The sequence below is a fragment of the Mya arenaria genome, chromosome 17 (assembly GCF_026914265.1).
Source record: "Mya arenaria isolate MELC-2E11 chromosome 17, ASM2691426v1".
In the NCBI taxonomy this organism is placed as follows: Eukaryota; Metazoa; Mollusca; class Bivalvia; order Myida; family Myidae; genus Mya; species Mya arenaria.
This window is the reverse complement of record NC_069138.1, coordinates 41,064,747-41,087,021: the sequence shown is the minus strand read 5'-3', so window position 1 is coordinate 41,087,021 and position 22,275 is coordinate 41,064,747. Positions and strand designations below refer to the sequence as shown.

Sequence of the window (22,275 nt, the reverse complement as noted above, 5' to 3'; positions counted from 1 at the left end):
TTGGCATTTAGTTATAACGTACCATAAACATTACACCGGCATACTTGAATTTTCGATATTGTGTCAAACCACTGATTGCATTTTCCATTGGCAATTAAAAGCAATCTGACCAAAGCACTCCCAGAAAATCAAATGTGAATGGCAGTTATGGGATGTTCAGCTTATGGATGAGGGCAAAACATGCGATTTCTCTTTAATAAAATATTTAGGTTTTAAGTTTTATTTTGTTCAATGAAAACTGTACTAATACAAATGTACCATTTACTATTAACTGGCTTAATGAAGACACTGGTGTCGTTTTTCAGTGGCGATTTATTTGGTTACAACTCGGCACCCCAGGAGAATTCCCTGTAAGCATTTTGTCAACAAACTAAATGTAGCTGTTTTGTCAGTTTCTTTATGCATATATACGGTGTTCTTGTCACGTACTTGTCATCAACTCCACGTATGAATGGTTAGGTAACTCTCTCGACATTAATCATTTGACTAGCACTGTAAGTTTCTAACGTAAAGGCTCTTGTTTGCGCTAACTAATTGTTTAGGCTAGAAAGGTCAAGGCTAAAATGAATTAGAAATAAATGTGCATGTCTAAAATACTTAATGTGGGCCCGCTAATGATTAAACAGTATGCATTTGCTATATTATTAATTAGGGCTACTAGTATCAAAATACAACTACCGTCATACAGGAATAGCAAACGATATTCAGTCAACTTTATACGGCTTTATTAGTCGTGAAGAAAGTTTCAGAGAGCTTTAAACAGCATACATGGCGCGCCATTCTTGTTTTAAGTATGGTATGAGGGAAACCGAAATGCCTCGCATTGAACGAACGGTGTAAATCAAAATTAAGACACATTGACATTACTGAACACCTATTCAGATCTTAATATATTCAGTGTCAAAATGATAGACCTGAAACATCTTTTTTTATAATATGGATAGAAACATCAACATGTCATTCCAAAGTGGATTTTTATAATTTTTGCCAGATACAGATATTTACTATTAACAATTTAAAGTAATGCCAGGCAATCTTAGGGCTTTGTATAGTTCTCGAAAACACTTTAGTGTTGTTTAGAAACGACTTAATCGAGTGGTGAAAATATACATATAGAACTCCCGCTTTACAGATTTGGCCGTTCAATCGCCAATGACCCCTTCTAGTAAGGTCCCAACATAAGCATGGCCATGTATATATGCTTGTACACGGTATATCACCGGCCCTTGGCTGCCACGCAATACCATTGCCATATCCACTCTGACTAACATAGGTCATGAGCTAATAACGCTTTTTATTTATAAGTTAGAAATGAATGTGTATGCCAAATAAAGAGTATGACATACTTTGATCTGTTGTTAATTTGTTACAGTAAGGGAATTAAATGAAACGCTTAAATGGGTAAAAAAAACTTTCAACAAATATTTTAAGCTGATCGACCAACACGAACTACGGTTCAAAGAAAACATTCCATATAGAAAACATATAACTGTTTCCCTTTCCTTTGTCAAAAACTAGTCAAATTAGATAATAGCTCATATTTATTGGCCAAGTTTATCGTCCAATGAGTTGGCTGGATTTCATGTAGAATGCATACGATTCTTTAATGAATGTGTAGGATTAAACTACTATATACGTATTAGTATATGCATGAATAGTATATCGAATATAACTATATAACTTACTTTATAACTTTTACACTGTATGCTATCAAACACACCTTACTATGTAAAATGTGTAACTCCTGAATTCAGAATTATACATAACACGATTTATAATTGTTTTGGCATAGACTTTCTTTAGAAAAGTTAACGTTATCAAAAAGGTGGATCTAATGTCTCATTTAAATATTGTTAGTTGTGTTTTCATCTGTCTGTTTACTTTCATTGGTTGTATAACGTTATATGTACGTAATTTCCAACAGCATTGAAGAAACGTGATTTATTAACGCGTGCACTTTGAAATAACATATAAATATAATCACTACCATTATGAATGGTTAACTGAATGTAAAATGTTATAATTTAAAGAATATAAGGCCACAACAAATTGATCATTTGTTCTACGGATTTTGCCCAAAGAAAGTAGGAGCGAGCGAGCGAATTTTTTTTTTTAAATTTAAGGCAATTCAAAGGCGAGCGCAAGGCGAAAAATAAAATAAAAATTAAAAAGTTTATTTCTTACTAAATTTATCATGCAATATGTCAAGAAATGCTTTTTAATTGCAAACATAGGTTCTTAGTTTAAATATAAATGAAGTTTGAATATAAATGAAACGGTTTTGATTGTATCACATGAAAATCTGTCTCAATATATAACAAATGGCAATAAGATCCAGTGCTTTACTATTACTTAAGACACTGCCGATTATATTGTGGGACAACACAATTGAAGCAGTATTAAACAAATCTGCAAATGTGGCACCGGTCATTATATTAGAGCAGGTGGTGGAATAAAGATGTTTCCCTTTCAAGACCTCGCCTTTACCACGAACCAATGGTTTATAGGTCCGTGCCTTGAAAAAAAAATCATGACACCCTCCATAGCTTCAATGCCCGTAAGAAACAGGCCACTTTAATAACAGGCCACTTTACTACAAATCGATCAAAGAAAACAAATGGATAAGAACAAAGAATTGAGAAAATTAAAACAGTCATTTTACTTATAAAAGGTTTTATTTTCTGATTTTACTGATGTTATTTTTATACTGTACATGTACATGTATGTGTAATGCACTAGTCAATTGTAACCACAACCCCCATGGTCCGGGGAATAGCGGGGACTTTGACTTACGGTCCAGCCAACCCCGGGTAAAACCAACGGCACTGCGGGGCCACCTGGAAGGTGAAAACACGGCCCATTTCACCGGCTATCTCCGGTATACCCCCGGTCCTGGGGGGGGGGGGGGGGCATGGTTACAATTGAATGGTGCATAAATACAGACTGTTTCTGAAACATTTACAAGTCCTTCTATTTTTATCAATTACGAGTATAAAACTGAGAAATGCATTTTAGAATTTAAAAAATAACTCACGAAAACATGTTCATTTGTTGTAAGTCGAGTGTCCGTGTATTTTAATATAAGTTTTGCACTCAAAATCTGATTTAGTTATTATTTAACACTAAATTTTGAGTACAAAACAATGAATTACTTAAAACACACATAAATAATTATTGCCTTAGACGCTGTGAAACTGTTGTTGTTTACTGAAGACTATAATACATTGACTATGACACTGATTTTCAATTAAAAGTGTGTATTTTACATTAACGAAAACTGAAAGTATCCTGCAAATTAATACCGGAATTAGATAACAACGGTGCGTCCTGCAAAATATTCCCGACAAAAAAGACTGTCAACAAATATCGGCTGTTTTGCGGTTACCAGGACCTGATTTTGTCCTGACACGAGGAAAGTTTGCTCGCGGAGAATGTAAAGCATGGAAATACCTTCAAAAAAAGGCGAAGTCGACGTTGCAGGTTCAAATTTTAAGTAAAAAAAGTTCATAAAATAGAGGAAATTCAGAAGTAAAAAAAATAAATAATATGCGCGGCCAAATAGTAAGTGCGGGCGCAAAAAAAAAGTTTTTTTTTTTTTCGTTTTTCGAATTTTAGGTGCGGCAAATCCGACGAACAAATGATCAATTTGTTGTGGCCTAAGCATGTGATTTGATAATACCAGTTGTTATTCTATAGGTACACGTATAAATAGGCTACGATTGTTTAGTATGTTCAGTGTATATCCTCTATTTAAATGAATAGTTATACACATGTTTGTACTACATAGTATGATACAGTCATACATTTAAGGTCTACTGATTTTACGTAATGATATTTGTTAAAATAACTTATTGTAATACTTAAAACAGAACATAGAGCTGCAATTATGTTGTCAATATCCAGCGCTTTTTTCTGAAATGTTATTAATATTTTCTTTTTCAGTTTTTCCCCTTTCTCGATGTTTGACGGGGTAGGAATGTGGGGATTTGGCCTCTGGTAGGACGGAGTCACGTGGACAGTCATTTTGACATCACGTGGTCTACACGTAACGCGCATGCGCAGTGTTTCGCATGTGGAACGCTTGGTTAGGGTTAGGCTCAGAACAACTGTATATGAACATAAGGGAAAACGATGAAACGATCCGATTGTTTTTATTATTTAAAATTATATTTTTAATTCTTAACTCGAAACAGTGATATAAGCTAAAACCCATAGAAATATTATTTTAATTGCTGAACCAGAGCGTTTTTAGTTTCCTTTTCTGTATTTTTATACTTGACGTCATTGATATGACTGAAAGGTAAAACCTATTTTTTGTCATTATATTGAAGTAAGAAAACCATTATTACCCATTTCATGTAGTTGAAAAATGGCTGTAAGAAGTCTGGCACTTCGTTTTACCATTTTCCGCCTTTTGAAATGTGTGTTTTCACGTTTAACAGATGTCATACCATTTAACTTTTCTCCACATAATGCCCGTTGGAAATATGAACGTTCAACGCAAGAATGTATAATTCATTACAAAATATTTTATATTAATAAACATCTTGACCGACAAAATCATGAATGTCGGTGCTTCTTAATGGTGTTTTAAGGTTGCGATGCGTGACATCATAATAACCGATGATTAATGTACCAGGTCTGAATTCGTTTAACGTCTTATATAAAGTAGTTCTGTAAGATATATAAAATATGTATTCATCATGTTGGTTGTAAGATGACGATTCAGAGAACGTCGACTTTGATGTTCCATTCGATTTTGTATTTGAACGAATAAATTAAAAAATGTATGTGTTTAATTATTACACTAAAACCTCTCTATTCAGACCACCTGTGAGACATTGAGAAAATGGTCTTAATAGTGGGGTGGTCTTATTACTGACTGAATTCCTTGGACTATGTACATGTATTACTGGGTATTGGAAATATGGGGGTTTATGAAAGACAAATTTTTCAACCATTTTGCTTTTGCATATCCTGTTGAATACAAAACAAAATGTTTGTATATATTACATTTTGGCGAGAGATTTTACTTTAAGATTTAAGTTGCACAAAAATGCATTTGGGCCAATTGTATACAACTTTGGTCGAAGTTAGCCACAATGTGTTGTTAATGGGCCAATATTTATCCAATAATAACTATTAACCAATCAAATCATTTAATTGTGCAAAAATAACCTATGGACGACATATCGAGGGGTGAATGCGAAAAGATTCTAAGTGCTAATAAATAAAGAAGAAGATAGAACCTTTTCGCTGTCACCCCTCGTTATGAAAGTTCCTTACAATTGGCAGCAGAACGTTTTGTTCTCAGTAACGGTTAGGTCAAATTCAAATAAAGGTCATGAAGCACTTACATGTAGCTACCAGGTATACACATAAAGGACACTTAGACGTTCAGATACCCTGTAACGTGGCCTACATACAAAATATTGACCGGATGGTCAGAACTTTGTTAAAGTAAACAACGTGATTGACGAGATCTTTCTTAACTTAAGAGCTTTAATTGTTTGATGAAGTACTCGTATATTCAAATAAACAAGAAACAGCCACACTAGGTGTCTCAAACATTCTTATGAATACTGTGTATACCAGTTATATGCAAACAGACAATGCAGGTTGGAAAAGTAACACCGATGATGTTGTTAATTGTAACAAAGATCTGAACATTCGGCCCAAGGTCTAATTCAGATTTGATACTGAAGGCAAGAGCAATGACTGGTGTACATTCCAGCAGCCTTATAGATCAGTGACTATTAAATCAAAGAGCTAACAAATGAGACCTTTTTTCTACCATTTCATAAACAAATATATTGCAAGTTAATTATGTTTACAAGTTTATTTCAAAGAACCAAGTTCGTGATAACATGACAGTATGAGTATATCAGACAAGGAAATACATAATAAGATATTACAGTGTGCTGTTAATAGGACCTAGTGAATTAACTGAGTATCTGGTGCATACTTTGTGCCTTTAACTCTCAGTTCAGATGCCGCGTTACTATTTGGAACAGTCTACATATGACAGTTACGTCAACATTATAACATGCATTTTAATAACATTAAAATCTTGATTTGAACATGATGAAAAACATGAAATGTGAAAAACGCTATGTTTGTCTGCACCAGGATACATAAATAAAATATACATTGTGTAACATGAGATACCTTGAAAATTGTTTCCAACAATTCTGTAATTAGCTCATTTCGTACGAACAATTTAACATTAACAAACACTTCAACGAGTACGAGCACATACACTTAAAAACGCTTACACATGAACGATCTCTTTACACATTTACGAACACCTGCACATGAACGAACACTTACACGAGTACGAGCACTTACATGTATACGAACAATAACAAGGGTATATTTAAACATGTAAGACCATAAACAAATAACCGTACAAGTATCACAAAGGTTAAGAGGCAATCGATTTTACTGTCGCCTTTGACATATTGTGCATTCAAAGCTTTACCTTGATCAAATGAATAATTATGTCGTAAATCAATCGATTAAAAATTATAGGTTCAGCTCTTACATCACAATACAGTAACTCTACAAAACCATATCTAAACGCCTGGTCGAGATCGTCCGTACAATAAAATAGCACCAGTTGCTTGCAAAACAATCTTGAAAACAGATAATGTGTTATATCCCTAAGAATTCTTCTGTATTCTGTCTATGGTTTCATAAAGCGCCTCCTCGACATCTCGGAATCTTGGATCGTCCCCTACACCGTTTATTGACAGGTGATTGGTCAGGTACGATAAGCCCAGCCCGTTCTCAAGGTCGCCTATGGCAACCTGACCCCCAAACCCCGTGTGTCCGACGCACCGTTGGCCCTGTAAAGAATGGTTCAATTGTTATTCTAAATGTTGATTAGTTTAACATAAATGTTGAAAAAAGGTGTTATATTTATTCCAAACGAGACAGTCTTTTAACGCAGGTAAATTTTAAAACTTTAAAACAAATAAGGACGATATCGCGAGTAATGATTACATTTTTACTCGTGTTAAAATGCGAGAAACACTAACCTTAGGATTTTTTCTGTATAGGGTACCTCGACCCAACTGTGACTGCTCCCCAGTTAACATGACAACGTCCTTACCAACCAGCAAAGGCGTTGCTAGACTTTTCATCATGTTGGGTGACAGTATAGTTTTGCCATCTTCCGTACCACCATTCGTTAAAATCCCGTACATCTTCGCTAGTCCCCGTGCGGTTCCCGTACCGGAGCAGGATGAAACGGTCACCTCCCTTACGGCCGGATCATTGAGAGTCTCTGTACTCTGTTTAACAAAATGAATCACTGTTATACAGCAATCATTTTCTCCTTTCATCTAAACCATGTTAAGATCTCGGTAAAAAATTTCTGAGTTCAATTGTGAAGACAGTTGTACGCTGACATGAATCACTCTCAAGTTCTGTTCCCGGGATGAAACCAGTATTGATGTACATTTTAAGAGGACATGAGAAAGCTCCCCTGGAGGGGTTCGAAACCACATCATTTTCTGTGAGAGGCGGTCACCTATACTACTAGATTAACCTCCATGTTGTCACATATGTCAATTGCATGCATCAAATATTTAACGGTAAATAGACAGAAAAATAGGAAATGATGTGGTCATATAATCATAGTGTATCGTTACACACAAAGCAAGTGCACCACATGTTTAAGTTCTAGCCCCCATAACTTAAATGTAAATATTTATTTCGTTGATGTTTACTACACATTAAAGTTATGGTGTTAACCTAAAACCAGTCAACCAGTGTCGACTGATACGAAGATCCAATAAAATGAGGCATTAAAGATAAGGAATAAAACACGTTCAACACATAAGCATAAATAAGTGAATTTTCTTCTAAAATATAGTAACAAAAAATATTCAGTCTTTTAATTTGAGTAAATTACCAATTTGTCAACATTTCCGAATTCCAGGACAAGACTGTTTTATACAATGTACACTAAACCCCTTGGTGCCATTTGCAAAGAGCATGGGCTGCAATACCATCTCTACGCCGATGAGTCACAGCTGTATTTATCTTTCAAACCATTAGATGGCATTTCTAAGGAAGAAATATTACAACGCATTCAATCGTGCCTTCGAGACATAATATCATGGATGAATCTAAATATGCTCAAACTTAACACTGATAAAACAGAAGTCACCATGTTCTCATCTCCTCATAACTCCAAACACATTGAAGATCTATCGGTAATCGTCGGTGACTCGAAAGTTAAACAGTCTGTTAAAGTAAAAAAATTAGGTGCCATCTTTGATTTAAACATGAACATGGAAGATCACGTTAATTCAGTATGCAGATCATGTTATTTTCATCTTAGACAAATAGGCAGAATTCAGAAATATCTGACAATTGATGCATCTAAACAACTTGTGACTTCATTGGTTATCTCGCGCCTAGATTACTGCAATGCACTACTGTATGGGGTTTCTCAAACATTAGTCAACAAACTGCAGATCGTTCAAAATACAGCTGCCCGCATCACCACCAGAACCTTGCGGTACGATCATATCACACCTGTACTTAAAGAACTACATTGCTTCCAGTGCAATACAGAATTCAGTTTAAAATTTTAACGCATACCTACAAAGCTTTAAACGGAAAATCACCAGAATATTTGGAAGAAATGCTATCTGTTTACAAACCACGAAGAAATCTGCGATCTCAAAACAAAGCACTTACTTTAGTGATACCAAAAGTAAAACTGTAACCTACGGCGACCGACGATTTGAATATGCAGCTCCGAAACTGTGGAACGACCTACCATCCGGTGTGAGAGACTCAAGTTCATTGTGTTCTTTCAAACGTGCACTTAAAACACACTATTTCAAACAGGTATGAGTAGCATTTTTACCAGTAATGATCTGTGACAGTGATTCACGAAGACTGTGTGACCATTATGTGATTTTAAACATAATTTTACAACCTGTTTTATTTCTACCATACTCTTTTAGTAAGTTACATATCCTATGTAAACTGTTTTAGACTATTGATACAATATATACGAGCAATTTAGATGTCAGGCGTAAATTATATTAATATAAGTTTCGCTAGACTATTTTGTACCGTATGATATTGATATTTGTTGATTTTAATTCAGACCACCGGTTAAATACCACATTTCATTTTATTGTGTTTGATATTTTTTAGTATGTTGTACATTTATTGTTCAAAAGCTGTCCAGTATTTTAATGATATTGCTTGTAGTTAACTATCAGATTATATCGTTGTAAAGCGCCTTTGAACGTGTATATGAAAAGGGCGCTATATATGTTTGGTAAATAATAATAATAATAATAATACATAGTACATCTTACAAATTACGGATTTTGCGCGCCGTTGCCGCAAATTATTTTATGAAAAAGCTGTTCTAAGCAAATCAGACGAACTCAAATGTCTTTGATTACCATTTTACAAATCATTTACCTGAGCATATTCGACAATAGGGGCGACGGATTTTGCCATCATGGAGTCTGGTGTAAAGACGATCTGGGACATGGGCGTCAGGTATCGGCGGTAGGTGAGGGCGTCCATGAGTAACTGGGCCTTGGAGCGCGTCTGGAGCCGCGCCGTACGGTGGAACTCCGCCCGCGGGGTGTTCATGCCAAAATCTACACCTGTTGTGGATATAGTAAAAGGGCATGTGCAGTTGTATAGTATGTGTTTTTTTGCGAGTACTAATACTTTACAACCAATTCAATATTGTTTATGCTAATGATGTATCATTGCCGATTCGAACATTAAACCCGATAGAAAAAGCCTGCAACCTCTTACCAAGAGACTGATTAATGCTATACACACTTTGGTAGAAGTTCATCGCTTCAAAAAGCCAATAACAGCATAGTTTTGGTGCACTATATTCCGGTTATAAGCATAGAGATTGGATCAACTCATATACATGTCTGTGACGTTTTAGAGGTGTTTCAACGGTTAAGCATAAGGCGGTTATAGTTTCTAAATTATAATTATAAAACGTATTTTCAATCGGTCAGCGTTGTTCCCTGGGAGTATTTCTTTATCTAATTTGTAATACTAAGTAGGTGAGCTATAACCTATACTTATAATTCAAAATGTTGACAGTTATACACTGTGGTATAAGTGAACCCCTCTTTACCAAATGGTTCCCCAATGAGCTCCCGGAAGAGGGTGGCTGTGTCGCGATGTTGCGGGTCCGCTCTCTCAATCAGCTCGTCAACATACAAGCCGAATGTCAACGCGTGGTACCCGAACGCCGTGCCTGAAATAAGTCCTGCCATTTCCACACATCGTACTAATTTAAATATATAACATACTTTATAATGATAAGAACACGAAGTCGGTAATACTGTTTACTTTGAAAACCCTACACAATGCCGACGCATGATACAAAATACATTATAATTTGGGTTCTGTATAAAGTCAAAAATGGTACCGAGAGGGTCAGAACTTTCCAACAAAAAAAGAACGATTATAACTATTACATTTTTTTTTTATTTAAATTTTGTCATTTTGACTAGCCAATCGGAGCCACGTTTGTATTGCATTTCGTCTCTAGGACTACGTGAGTGAATATATTTATATATACGTATGGCTGCGATGTCATATTTAATTATTAACTTTGAAGTTGTTTAACTTATTCCTACGATCAATGTCGCTCCCTTTGAGTACACTAGTTTAATGTATGCGTTTACCTGGCGGCCATGCCGGTTTCTGCTGGGCGAGGACTTGAGCACATTTCTCCTTGTTAATCTTGCACTCGCGTAGAGAGAGGGGCGTATCCAGGAACGGAACCCCCGCCTAAAATGTTTCATCTATTGTGCAATTAACACATAATTACAGCCAGGTACCTTTTTTGTTAACGAAGACGTTTCTCAGTTATGTTATAGAAAACGTTTTTAGTCTTTATGAGGAAGTATAAGGTTAGTTAAGGAGTGAGATGTCAGGAAGCGAGGCATGACTCTCCATTTCCTGTCTCCTCATTGCCTCCTCGTACCTCCTCATTGCCTCCGCATTGTTTCATAACTACCTCATCATACCTCCTCATTGCCTCCTCATCCCTCCTCATTGCCTCCTAATCCCTCCTCATAGCATCCTCATACCTCCTCATTGCCTCCGCATTGTTTCATCACTACCTCATCATACCTTCTCATTGCCTCCTCATCCCTCCTCATTGCATCCTCATCCCTCCATATTGCCTCCTCATTGCCTCCTCATTGCCTCCTCATCCCTCCCCATTGCCTCCTCATTGTTTCATCATTACAATGAGATGGACTTTTGATGGATAGAAAACGTCCGCAAAGATGGAACGAAATGCGCAAGAAAATAGCATATTTCAATGTCCCAAATGCGCCTACGTGTTCCACTTTTGGAGAAATCTTCTGCATCATTTAAGAATATGGCATACTAGCGCGTATTATTCTAACAAGAATTGTCAAACATTATGCCTCCCCTGAGCGCCATGTTGTCAGGATTATATGGACAACTGAATGAAAAATGCATGGACCGAAATGACAGCTGATTTGTCGCTAACGTTGTATGCCATTGAGGCAGTTTTAAGATTATGACCATTCAAAGTTTGAGGATAGAGTGTGTTATGACCATGACCTTTGACTCTATGACCTCAAAATCCATAGTAGTCATCAGCTGGTCACCAAAAATCTAAATGTTAAGTTTGAGGGCCATGGGTGCAGGTATTGACAAGTTATCACACAGACAAGCATTTTTCGTTCAAGGTCACTGTAACCTTGACCTTTGATCCAATGACCCCTTAAATCATAAGGGGTCATCTACAGGTCAGACACAACTCCAAGTCAAGTTTGAGGGCCATGGGTGCAGGCATTGTCCAATTATCACTTGAAACATTTTCGCATTCAAGGTCACTGTGAACCTGACCTTTGACCAAATGACTCCTAAAATCAATAAGGGTCATCTCCTGGTCAGGCCCAACTTACATGTCAAGTTTGATGATCATAGATTCAGGCATTGTTGAGATATCACTGGGAGAAGATTTGTTAACTTTTTTGCGTTAAAGGTTACTGTGACCTTGACCTTGGCCTGATGACCCCCAAAGTCAAGAGCGGTCATCTACTGGTCAGGCCCAACCTTCATGTCAAGTTTGATGACCATAGATCCAGGAATTGTCGAGTTTGCTTTCAAGGTCACTGTGACCTTGACCTCTGACCCCTTAAATCAATAGGGCCATCTACTGGTCAGGCCCAACCTCCAAGTCAAGTTTGAGGGCCATGGGCGCAGGCATTGTTGAGTTATCACTCGGGCAACCTTTTATCATTCAAAGTCACTGTTACCTTGACCTTTGGCCCAATGACCCCTAAATCGATAGGGGCCATCTACTGGTCAGGCCCAACCTCCAATTCAAGTTTGATGGCCGTGGGTGCAGGCATTGTCGAGTTATCACTCAGACATACTTTTACCATTCAAGGTCACTGTGACCTTGACCTTTGGCCCAATGACCCTTAAAAACAATAGGGGTCATCTTCTGGTCAGACCCAACCTCCAAGTCAATTATGAGGGCCATGGGTGCAGGCATTGTTGAGTTATCACTCGGACCTTTTACCAATCAAGGTCACTATGACCTTGACCTTTGGCCCGATGACCCCCAAAACAATAGGGTTCATCAAATCGTCAGGCCCAACATCCAAGTCAATTATGAGGGCCATGGGTGCAGGCATTGTTGAGTTATCACTCGGACCTTTTACCATTCAAGGTCACTATGACCTTGATCTTTGACCCGATGAGCCCCAAAAACAATAGTGGTCAGCTACTGGTAAGGCCCAACCTCCAAGGCAAGAATGAGGGCCAAGGGTGCAGGCATTGTCGAGTTATCACTCGGACATCCTTTTACCATTCAAGATCACTTTGACCTTGACCTTTGGCCCGATGACCCCCAAAATAGGGGTCATCTAATGGTCAGGCCCAACTTCCATATCAAGTTGAATGACCGTAGGTCTAGGCATTGTTGAGTTATCACTCGGACAAGCTTTAAAATTATTTTACCATTAAAGGTCACTGTGACCTTGACCTTTGACCTGATGAGCTCTAAAATCAATAGGGGTCATCTACTGGTCAGGCCCAATCTTCATGTCAAGTTTGATGACCATATGTCCAGGAATTGTTGAGTTATCACTCGGACAAGCTTTGGTCTACCGACGGACCGACCGACCGACCGACCGACATACCGACATGCCTGTGCAAAGCAATATACCCCTCTTCTTCGAAGTGGGGCATAAAAAATGCATATTCTGCGAAAAAACGTTTCAAGATAGGAGAACATTTTTTTGATCATTTGAAACTTAGACTGGAAACTAAAATCTCGTGACACAATACTGGCGGGTGTCGAGAGATAAAGACGTGTATTTAAAAATGGATTTGTTCGATAAAAAATAACAAGACGGCGAACAGGAAGTTTAAAAAGGGTGTTCGCAAAACAAATCTGGTGCCTTATTCCAAAATGGTGATAAGAATGGTTTTAGCAGCTGAGCAGACGACGGCTATCGCCAAGAGTATGCTAGAACGTCAGTCAAAGCCTACCCGGACATTGATAGATCTGGAGTTACATCTATCAATGTCCGGGTAGGCTTTGACTGACGGAGGCAATGCAACAATGCGGAGGCAATGAGGAGGTATGAGGAGGCAATGAGGAGATATGAGGATGCAATGAGGAGGGGTGAGGAGGCAATGTGGAGGGATGAGGAGGCAATGAGGTATGAGGATGCAATGAGGAGGGATGAGGAGGCAATGAGGAGGCAATGAGGAGGTAGTGATGAAACAATGCGGAGGCAATGAGGAGGTATGAGGAGGCAATGAGGAGGTATGAGGATGCAATGAGGAGGGATGAGGAGGCAATGAGGAGGGATGATGAGGCAATGAGGAGGGATGAGGAGGCAATGAGGAGGTATTATGAGGTAGTTATGAAACAATGCGGAGGCAATGAGGAGGTACGAGGAGGCAATGAGGAGACAGGAAATGGCGAGTCATGCCTCGCTTCCTGACATCTCACTCCTTAACTAACCTTATACTTCCTCATAAAGACTAAAAACGTTTTCTTTAACATAACTGAGAAACGTCTTCGTTAACGGGCACCCTCCTCATACATGCACACAATTGGTAAAACTGTCGCTGTAAACATAACATCAGAATTCGTTACTGTTTTGAAATTAATTCATCTTCGTATGCCCTTTGTGACACGATTAATATCGCGAAATCAAGGAATGTCTTTTGAAATATATGTGTTATCATAACTTTAAAAGAGTCGCATTTTTATAGTTTACATTCGAATAGAAATGAAATTATCGCCTCTTCTTTAAGCCTCAGCATGATTGTACTCTGATATTCACTTCAGTGGCATACGCAAGTTGCGTCATTCCATCGTGTTATAACATTCAAAAAAGGAAACCGAAAATATTATTACGAAATTATTAAACAAGTATAATTGAATACAAATGAGTATACGCGCGAAAACGAAATCATAAGTATCGTTGAGTCATGGAAGCTTATCAAGTGAATATCATTCTGAAATACCAAATACTCGATTCGAAATTAGACGTCTGATTAATGTATTATTAGTATTAACTTTAGCCTAAGATACTTTTTAAACAGCTGTATAATTATGTTCCTTTATTATACATAAACCCGGAAATAATACCCTTAGGATAGTTTAAAACGGTTGTTTAGATTCCACTATTATACATTGCATTTTCCTTCGTTAAACGGGAAACAATCGCTTATATTTTACCATAAACATTAATTTATAATAACTCGTTCAATACCTTTCAACCGAATCTGTTTTATTAATGAGTAAAGAAACTTAACACTGTTTAGTGTTTAAAACCAAGGTAAACGTAGTACGAATAGATAACATTTTACAAAGTATGACTAATACTCAAAATACTATTTCATATTCTTAAACCCTATTGTATGACTTCGTATGAAAAAATTATCGCATCATCGCCCTCGTTGCCCCTTAAAATAGTTTCTTCATAGCGCTTAAAACCTCTTTTGCAGTCTTCCTTTTTAGCGGTTGCACTCAAAGCCTTCTCGATATTATGTCAGAACGTCATCATTCTGCTCGGCTAGGTTAAACACCGACAAAAGATCTATATCCAATTGCTCACCGATGGCTGACACACGTACATTTGCTGTCTTAAATTTATGACGTCTCGGCCTCTGGAGAGAATAGGCGTCCTGATCATTTAACCATTGTTTAACGTACTTCTTGTAAAAATTCAAGGATGCTTTTGCTCAACCGCATCAAACAGCTTCTGGGGTCCAGCAAATGCGGCAGGGTTTCTACTGTTAAAATAATACCGTCGTAACATATCACCCCTCTCTGTGTCAGCCATGTTCAACGGTACAATGATGATATTGCTGACTTATATCCTAGTTATATACCAAGTCAATGACCAGCAGAGCTCGTAAGGTATGTATCTAACATAAGCTACTCTACTAGGTGTTAAGCGAAATCGGAGTATGCTGTTGCCTCTCCTGGTATAGCGCTGGTAATGTATGACAATATACACCCCACCTCTAGGGTTAAGGTCGAGGTTAAGGACTCGAATAAGGGTTAGCTCGACTACGTCACAAGTATACCATGGTTTAAGTGGCTCTTTCCCCCAGGTGGCTTTTAGCCCCGGGTGGCTTTTAGCCCCCATGTGGCTTTTGGCCCCAGGTGGCTTTTGGCCCCAAGTGGCTTTCGGGGGCCCCAGGTGGCTCCCCCCCTCCATTTCTACACTACTGCTTTGTTAGAAATAAATACTTATATAATTATGTTCATTTTAGTGAGAAAATTAAGAACCTTTGTAGGGACTGGTACGAATGCTTACGACAAAAATAGACCTGCACAGTTATAAATTTCAATAACATTATAGTTAGGACTATGAGATAAATTGGCCTCCGAAAAAACTTAGATTTGCTCATTAGATTAAGATTAATTTCAGTTGTTTATTAAAAACGGCCACAGAATACTTGTTACTAAAGTTAAAACAGGCGCTAGCGTAATTCCTGCTATATAAAATGTGAGCTCATCTCTCCTATTGCATTACCTGATTGCTGATATCGACTATTCCATACCTGATGGCTGATCTGTACAATTGCATACCTGATGGCAGATTTGTCATATTTCATACCTGATGGCTGATCTCTCCCACTGCGTAACTAATGGCAGATTTCTCATAGTCCATACCTGATGGCTGATCTCTCCTACTGCATACCTGATGGCAGATATGTCATATTGCGTACCTGGTGGCTGATCTGTCTAAATGCGTACCTGATGGCTGATCTGTCCTAATGCGTACCTGATGGCTGATCTGTCTAAATGCGTACCTGGTGGCTGATCTGTCTAAATGCGTACCTGGTGGCTGATCTGTCTAAATGCGTACCTGGTGGCTGATCTGTCCTAATGCGTACCTGGTGGCTGATCTGTCTAAATGCGTACCTGATGGCTGATCTGTCCTAATGCGTACCTGATAGTTGATCTGTCGTATTGCGTACCTGATGGTTGATGTATCCTATTGCATACCTGATAACTGATCTGTCCCATTGCATACATGATAGCTGATCTGTCCTTTTGCGTACCTGATAACTGATCTGTCCCATTGAGTACCTGATAACTGATCTGTCCCATTGCATACATGATAGCTGATCTGTCCCATTGCGTACCTGATAACCGATCTGTCCCATTGCATACATGATAGCTGATCTGTCCCATTGCGTACCTGATAACTGATCTGTCCCATTACATACATGATAGCTGATCTGTCCCATTGCGTACCTGATAACTGATCTGTCCCATTGCGTACCTGATAACTGATCTGTCCCATTGCATACATGATAGCTGATCTGTCCCATTGCGTACCTGATAACTGATCTGTCCTTTTGCGTACCTTATGTCTTATATGTCCCAGTGCATACATGATAACTGATCTGTCCTATTGCATAGCTGATACTTATCTGTCCCAGTGCATACCTGATCTGTCCCAGTGCATACCTGATACTTATCTGTCCCAGTGCATACCTGATACTAATCTGTCCCAGTGCATACCTGATGGCTGATCTGTCCCAGTGCATACCTGATGGCTGATCTGTCCCAGTGCATACCTGATACTTATCTGTCCCAGTGCATACCTGATACTTATCTGTCCCATTGCATACCTGAAGGCTGATCTGTCCCATTGCATACCTGCTGACTACTCTTTCCCATTGCATACCTGATGTCCTATTGCGTACCTGGTTGTTTAAATGTCATATTGCGTACCTGGTGGCTGATCAGCATCTCGACAGTGACGTTCTCCTTGCCATTCTGTCCAAACTCCGGCCAGTAGTCCGACACCAGGCGTGAGTAGTCCAGCAGGCCTCTGGGAACAAGATTGTGCGGGGTACAGTGAAAAAGCATAACAATAATTATATTTTATTTTTAAATGATATTTTCCTATTTTTCCACACACATGTATTTTCTAAATATATCTGTATGTAGGTAGGTCTGTGCTTAAATTTGTTATCGACGTTCTTTTCTCCGATTATAACATTGCTCCGAACTGAGAACTCTTATTTAAAACGAGAGCAATATCATGATCAAGAATGCTAAAGAACCCCACCCACAAATAAGCTTGTTCTCCGATAGCAGCATTGAAATTTATTTTAAATTTTGGTCATTGGTGATCTAAATCAATGTAGGTGTCATTTACTTGCTGTTTGTATCTTTGCTTTTCATTTCCATTGAAGCATTTTTAGCAATAATTGAAAGCCAAAAAAAAAAATGCTTGATTTTTGATATTCCGTAGAAATGTACATTATCTTTTTCTGCACTCAAAACTCGTTCAAATGGTACAACAGTTGCATGAGGTCACCAGACATATAAAATTTACACATTTGTGGATCGGACTCCTTTAATTTAAGTTACTTTGACGCCATTTCAAAGGCATTGAAAAATAGACTTTATATAACCTACTCTTCAACCATTTTCGCCATCAATATAGCAGCCATTCCCTTGGAACAGGAAAAGACAACTGTGGTCGTGTTTTCCTCCCATGGTCGGTAACTCTGTGGGTCAGCGTACCCGCCCCATACGTCAATCACCGGGCGACCCTGGTAGTAAACCGCGAATGCACCGCCGGGTTCCTTTCCGCTCTCAACGTTACGCCTAAAGCCGAACAGAACAATATAACGTTTAAACATCATATAAATAGTGAACGTCAGAGAAAAGGACGGGAACCACAAGGATGTGCCCCACGGACGTTTCCGTTTCCTTCCTTACCGCTCTCAACTTTACGCTTATATATATATATATATATATATATATATATATATATATATATATATATATATATATATATATTACATGCCACCATAGCTTAGGCTTAACGTGAATGAAAAGTAAAAACATGTCAACAACAGTCCGCCTTATGTAGTAAACCGCGGACAAGTCACACTCTTCCATCGAAACCGAGAGGAAAACGTTAACCCTATAGTCAACTACGTCCGAAAACAGTCCTTTTATGCCGAAATTGTATTTCAAAGGCATGGTAACAAGTTCTTAACGTGTAGTACTCCGCGATATAGGAGGGAATACAGGAAGAACTAGTTAGTGAAAAAAATAGATTATAACGAGCGTCCAAAATGTTAGCTATATGAAGAGGTATAGTTTACCTAGAACTAAACGCAGGGTGAAGAGTAAATAATGCTTAATTGAAAGGATTAGCAGAATCTATCTAAGAGTTACAAGTAGTATCTATTAATGTTTAAGCTCCATTAGATTAAAACCTACATTGTCAGCGAATAAAATCGCGTATCGATCCTCCATTAGTACCGCGCTTAATATATTGTAACGGTCCGCTGTAGGCGGTGGATTAGTGTGACAGTAGGCTGTAAGCGGCGGATGTGCGTTCATAGTATAAGATTTCGTTATAAACGGAAGTACGTTCATAGTACGTATGTTAACTTGGTTGGTAATATGCAAATTAGCAAAGCCTGGGTTCTGTATGAATTGAGAATTTACTGAATATAAAGACCAGCGGACCCCTTCAAGGTCGAGCATGCTTTCCTCTAAAGTAAATCACTTTAGAGGAAAGCATGCTCCATCCTGAAGGTTTTGGTGTTTGTTTGTCGCACGCTGTTCGGTGAAAACATGATACAATCTAAGTCAGTAAGAACATAATATTATTGTGTTAAATCTTATACTACAAGGGCACTCTGGCTTTGCTTAAGAATTTACACACTACTTTCAAAAACTTTCATTTTCAACCAATATACAACGTTAATCCAACGTCAGTTTCTGACGTTGTTACAACGTCTTTCCAACGTCAATTGTTTGCTGGATATGTTCTAGCTATTAGTTTAAACGAACTATTCATTCAGTATTCATTCAGTATCATAACATAATACATATAATGCACGAAATCAAATTCAGCACATATTAAGTTCTTACTACTTTGCATTGTTTCATATACTTGTAACTCGCTGTTTATGTTACAAACCTGAACACGTCCACCACACCTTGAAAGTCCTCATCACAGGTTCCTCCGAAGTTCACCGGCAAGTTATCTCCCTTGTATTGAATCACACGCGTGTACACAAACACAGCCACCACCGCCACTAACACAGGCTTTAATACACCCATTGTAAGTATCACAGAAAGGCTTGGTTTCACTTTAAGCAACCATAAACTGCCTTAAGATACATACATTATAATTGTACAATCAAATCAACTTTCATTCAATCGGCTACAGTGTGTACACTATGATATACATGGGGGAGATATTTAAACCATCGCTGATAACAAACTGCGCTATGTGTGATATCTTTAAGGGTCGGCAGCGATGCATAAGTCGATTGAGGGACCAAAATTTTAAAGGTTGTAAAAAATCAACATCTATTTAGTTTGAGGTTCAATATTTAAAAAAGCATGACTCATATGTCCGATGCAACATGAAAAGCTGATATTACGAGTTGTCCATATTTTACGAAAGAATATTTTATCAGATTTTCAATCAAAAAGCATTTACGCTTTCCCGGAAATGTCTTAATACAAAAAGAATATGTTTGTGAGTCAAATTTATCGGAACTGCCCAATGTATTGTGGCTTTGTGTTGATTGCAGCTATTTTTGAAAAAATATATATACATTTTTGTAACCCGGAAGTGAATTTCATCCGCAAAAAAATGTTATTTTCCTGAATAACTTTCATATTTGACAAGATATGCAAAGGTCTCTTTAGACATTTTTGAATAAGTATTCTGGGGCATTTAGAAGTAAAAACGAAGTCCTAAAGTCGACAGACTTTTCCGTAATAATGTGAATGCTTTTTTATCAAAAGTATTTTTTTGTACTTTTTTAACTCCTTACTAACCCAAAACATGTCGCCTAGAATAAATGTTTCACTCCCCCAAAAAATTGTTTCTTAAAGCTAAATAAATCATGTATTTTTAAACGTTTTAGTTTTTGACCTTCCCCAACCACTTTTGCATCGCTGCCGACCCTTAAACTACTTTTCCACTATGTACACAATTATTATCTACTATCATTTGACCAGAGGTAGCTGCAACAGGGCAGTTACAATCAATAACAAGAAAGGCCATTGATGCAAAGCATCAAAGGGCGCCGTTTAATAGTTTATGCATTTGTTATATGTTGAAAAACAAGGAATGTCAAGGCCAACAAGCATATTATGGTGCAACGAACAGCATCCATGAAATTCAAAATATTTGTAGTATTCTGCTTGATAACATAGGCAAAAGCATTGAAATTGAAGAGTTTCAAGTTGAACATTTTATTAGGAGTGTGGTACATTAATGAACACGACAGAATTAGGGTACTTGTGCACTGTACTTTTTGTCATTGCCACCTATCATTCATATACCAAGTTTTATTTCAATCCCATAAGTAGTTTTAAAGTAATGCTCACAAAAGCGGCAAAGGGCAATAATTATGTAATTAGCTGAAATACAGCTATAGTCATTGTGCACTGCACTTCCTCTCGTTGTGTTAAATTATAAAATACCATTGAATGATGTTGAATGAAATTCCAAAAAAGTAGTTTTCTAGTTATGCTCCAGACAGGAAAAGGTACAAAGGGAATAACTCTTGCAATACACTGAAATAGAGTTATTGTTCATGTACACTGCAGTTTTAATCATATAGGGGGAGGGGGCAACGTCACCATGCTGGAATGACAACTTGTAAGGAAGAATAAGTTTTCTCATTCATCATACAGAAGTGATATAAAAAACAATTTAACATTTTTGTAGTACTTTAATAAACATTATCATTTCGTCTGAAAGTTGCAAACGTAAATGGAATATAATTATTGAACTGTTAAATAAAAAGTGAACATTGTTTACTAGATGAAATGCATTTATAACATAACATGCCTTGTTTTAAGCTGTTTACTAATACTACAATTTAATGTAAAAATGGCATAAAAATCTGGTCAATGGAGTTATAATGTTAACTTCTTCATTTACATGGTAAAGAAGAGTTGAAAATGGATGTTTTAGTTGATAATGATATTAACACAAAAACAGCATGTGTCTTATTGGACAATGGCAATTTTTTCAAATATGATAAAAATAACGCATTCAAACTGAATATGTTTCAGACTACGTATGAAAGAAATAATACTGTTTCTATTTTTCACAAAGGTTTTGAAATACAACAATGCACATATATGCATAAATAGGCCAAATATGCAAAGAAAATAATAGTAAACAATGTGTGAAAGTGATACTGAACACTTAAAATAATTTCTTTGTGCATTAAATGAATATATACCAGAAAAGCAATACTAAATCAAGTCCAAAATGTATAATAACATGAATAACACCCCTTTATGAAGATATTCATAACAAATCAGAGTACATGTAAACAAGAGATGTTTGTCAAACATTATGCCCCCCCCCCCCCGAGCGCCATGTTGTCAGGATTATATGAACAATTGAATGAAATATGCATGGACCGAAATGACAGCTGATTTGTCACTGACATTGGATGCCGTTGAAGCAGTTTTAAGATTATGACCATTCAAAGTTTGAGGATAGAGTGTGTTATGACCATGAACTTTGACCTCAAAATCAGGAGTCATCAGCTGGTCACCAAAAATCTAAATGTCAAGTTTGAGGGCCATGGGTGCAGGCATTGACAAGTTATCACACAGACAAGCTTTTTTCGTTCAAGGTCACGGTAACCTTGACCTTTGACCCAATGACCCCTAAAATCGTAAGGGGTCATCTACAGGTCAGACACAACACCAAGTCAAGT

General features: G+C 37.5%; 2 protein-coding genes across 6 annotated transcripts in view; one reads left to right on the top strand and one right to left on the bottom strand.

Annotated features, from left to right (window-relative positions):
- Window positions 1–4,790, top strand: part of LOC128222744 (RNA-binding protein 33-like) — a 30,847-nt gene extending 26,057 nt beyond the window's left edge. For 2 of the 5 annotated variants that reach the window (XM_052931851.1, XM_052931849.1), the window contains 3 exons: window positions 306–350; window positions 1,133–1,165; window positions 3,943–4,790. In XM_052931851.1, the coding sequence (XP_052787811.1) occupies window positions 306–350; window positions 1,133–1,165; window positions 3,943–4,000 (136 nt within the window). In that variant the 3' untranslated portion in view covers window positions 4,001–4,790. The remainder of the gene's footprint in view (window positions 1–305; window positions 351–1,132; window positions 1,166–3,942) is intronic. The other 3 variants (XM_052931852.1, XM_052931850.1, XM_052931853.1) reach the window with 2 other exon arrangements.
- A 1,034-nt stretch (window positions 4,791–5,824) lies between these two features.
- On the bottom strand, window positions 5,825–19,748 carry LOC128224579 (beta-lactamase domain-containing protein 2-like). Its single transcript, XM_052934485.1, has 8 exons — window positions 19,497–19,748; window positions 17,972–18,163; window positions 17,279–17,378; window positions 10,701–10,806; window positions 10,145–10,267; window positions 9,457–9,647; window positions 7,041–7,295; window positions 5,825–6,848 (listed from the first exon to the last, which is right to left on the bottom strand). The coding sequence occupies exons 1-8, from the start codon at window positions 19,637–19,639 to the stop codon at window positions 6,663–6,665; spliced, it is 1,296 nt and encodes a 431-aa protein (XP_052790445.1). The 5' UTR covers window positions 19,640–19,748; the 3' UTR covers window positions 5,825–6,662.
- Window positions 19,749–22,275: the final 2,527 nt, after the last annotated feature.

Coding starts and splice junctions, on each gene's coding strand:
- LOC128224579 (XM_052934485.1), bottom strand. CDS start 19,639: ATGGGTGTATTAAAGCCTGTGTTAGTGGCGGTGGTGGCTGTGTTTGTG. Junction 18,164..19,496: donor GGTGTGGTGGACGTGTTCAG/GTTTGTAACATA, acceptor GTTCGGCTTTAG/GCGTAACGTTGAGAGCGGAA. Junction 6,849..7,040: donor TATACAGAAAAAATCCTAAG/GTTAGTGTTTCT, acceptor CATTCTTTACAG/GGCCAACGGTGCGTCGGACA.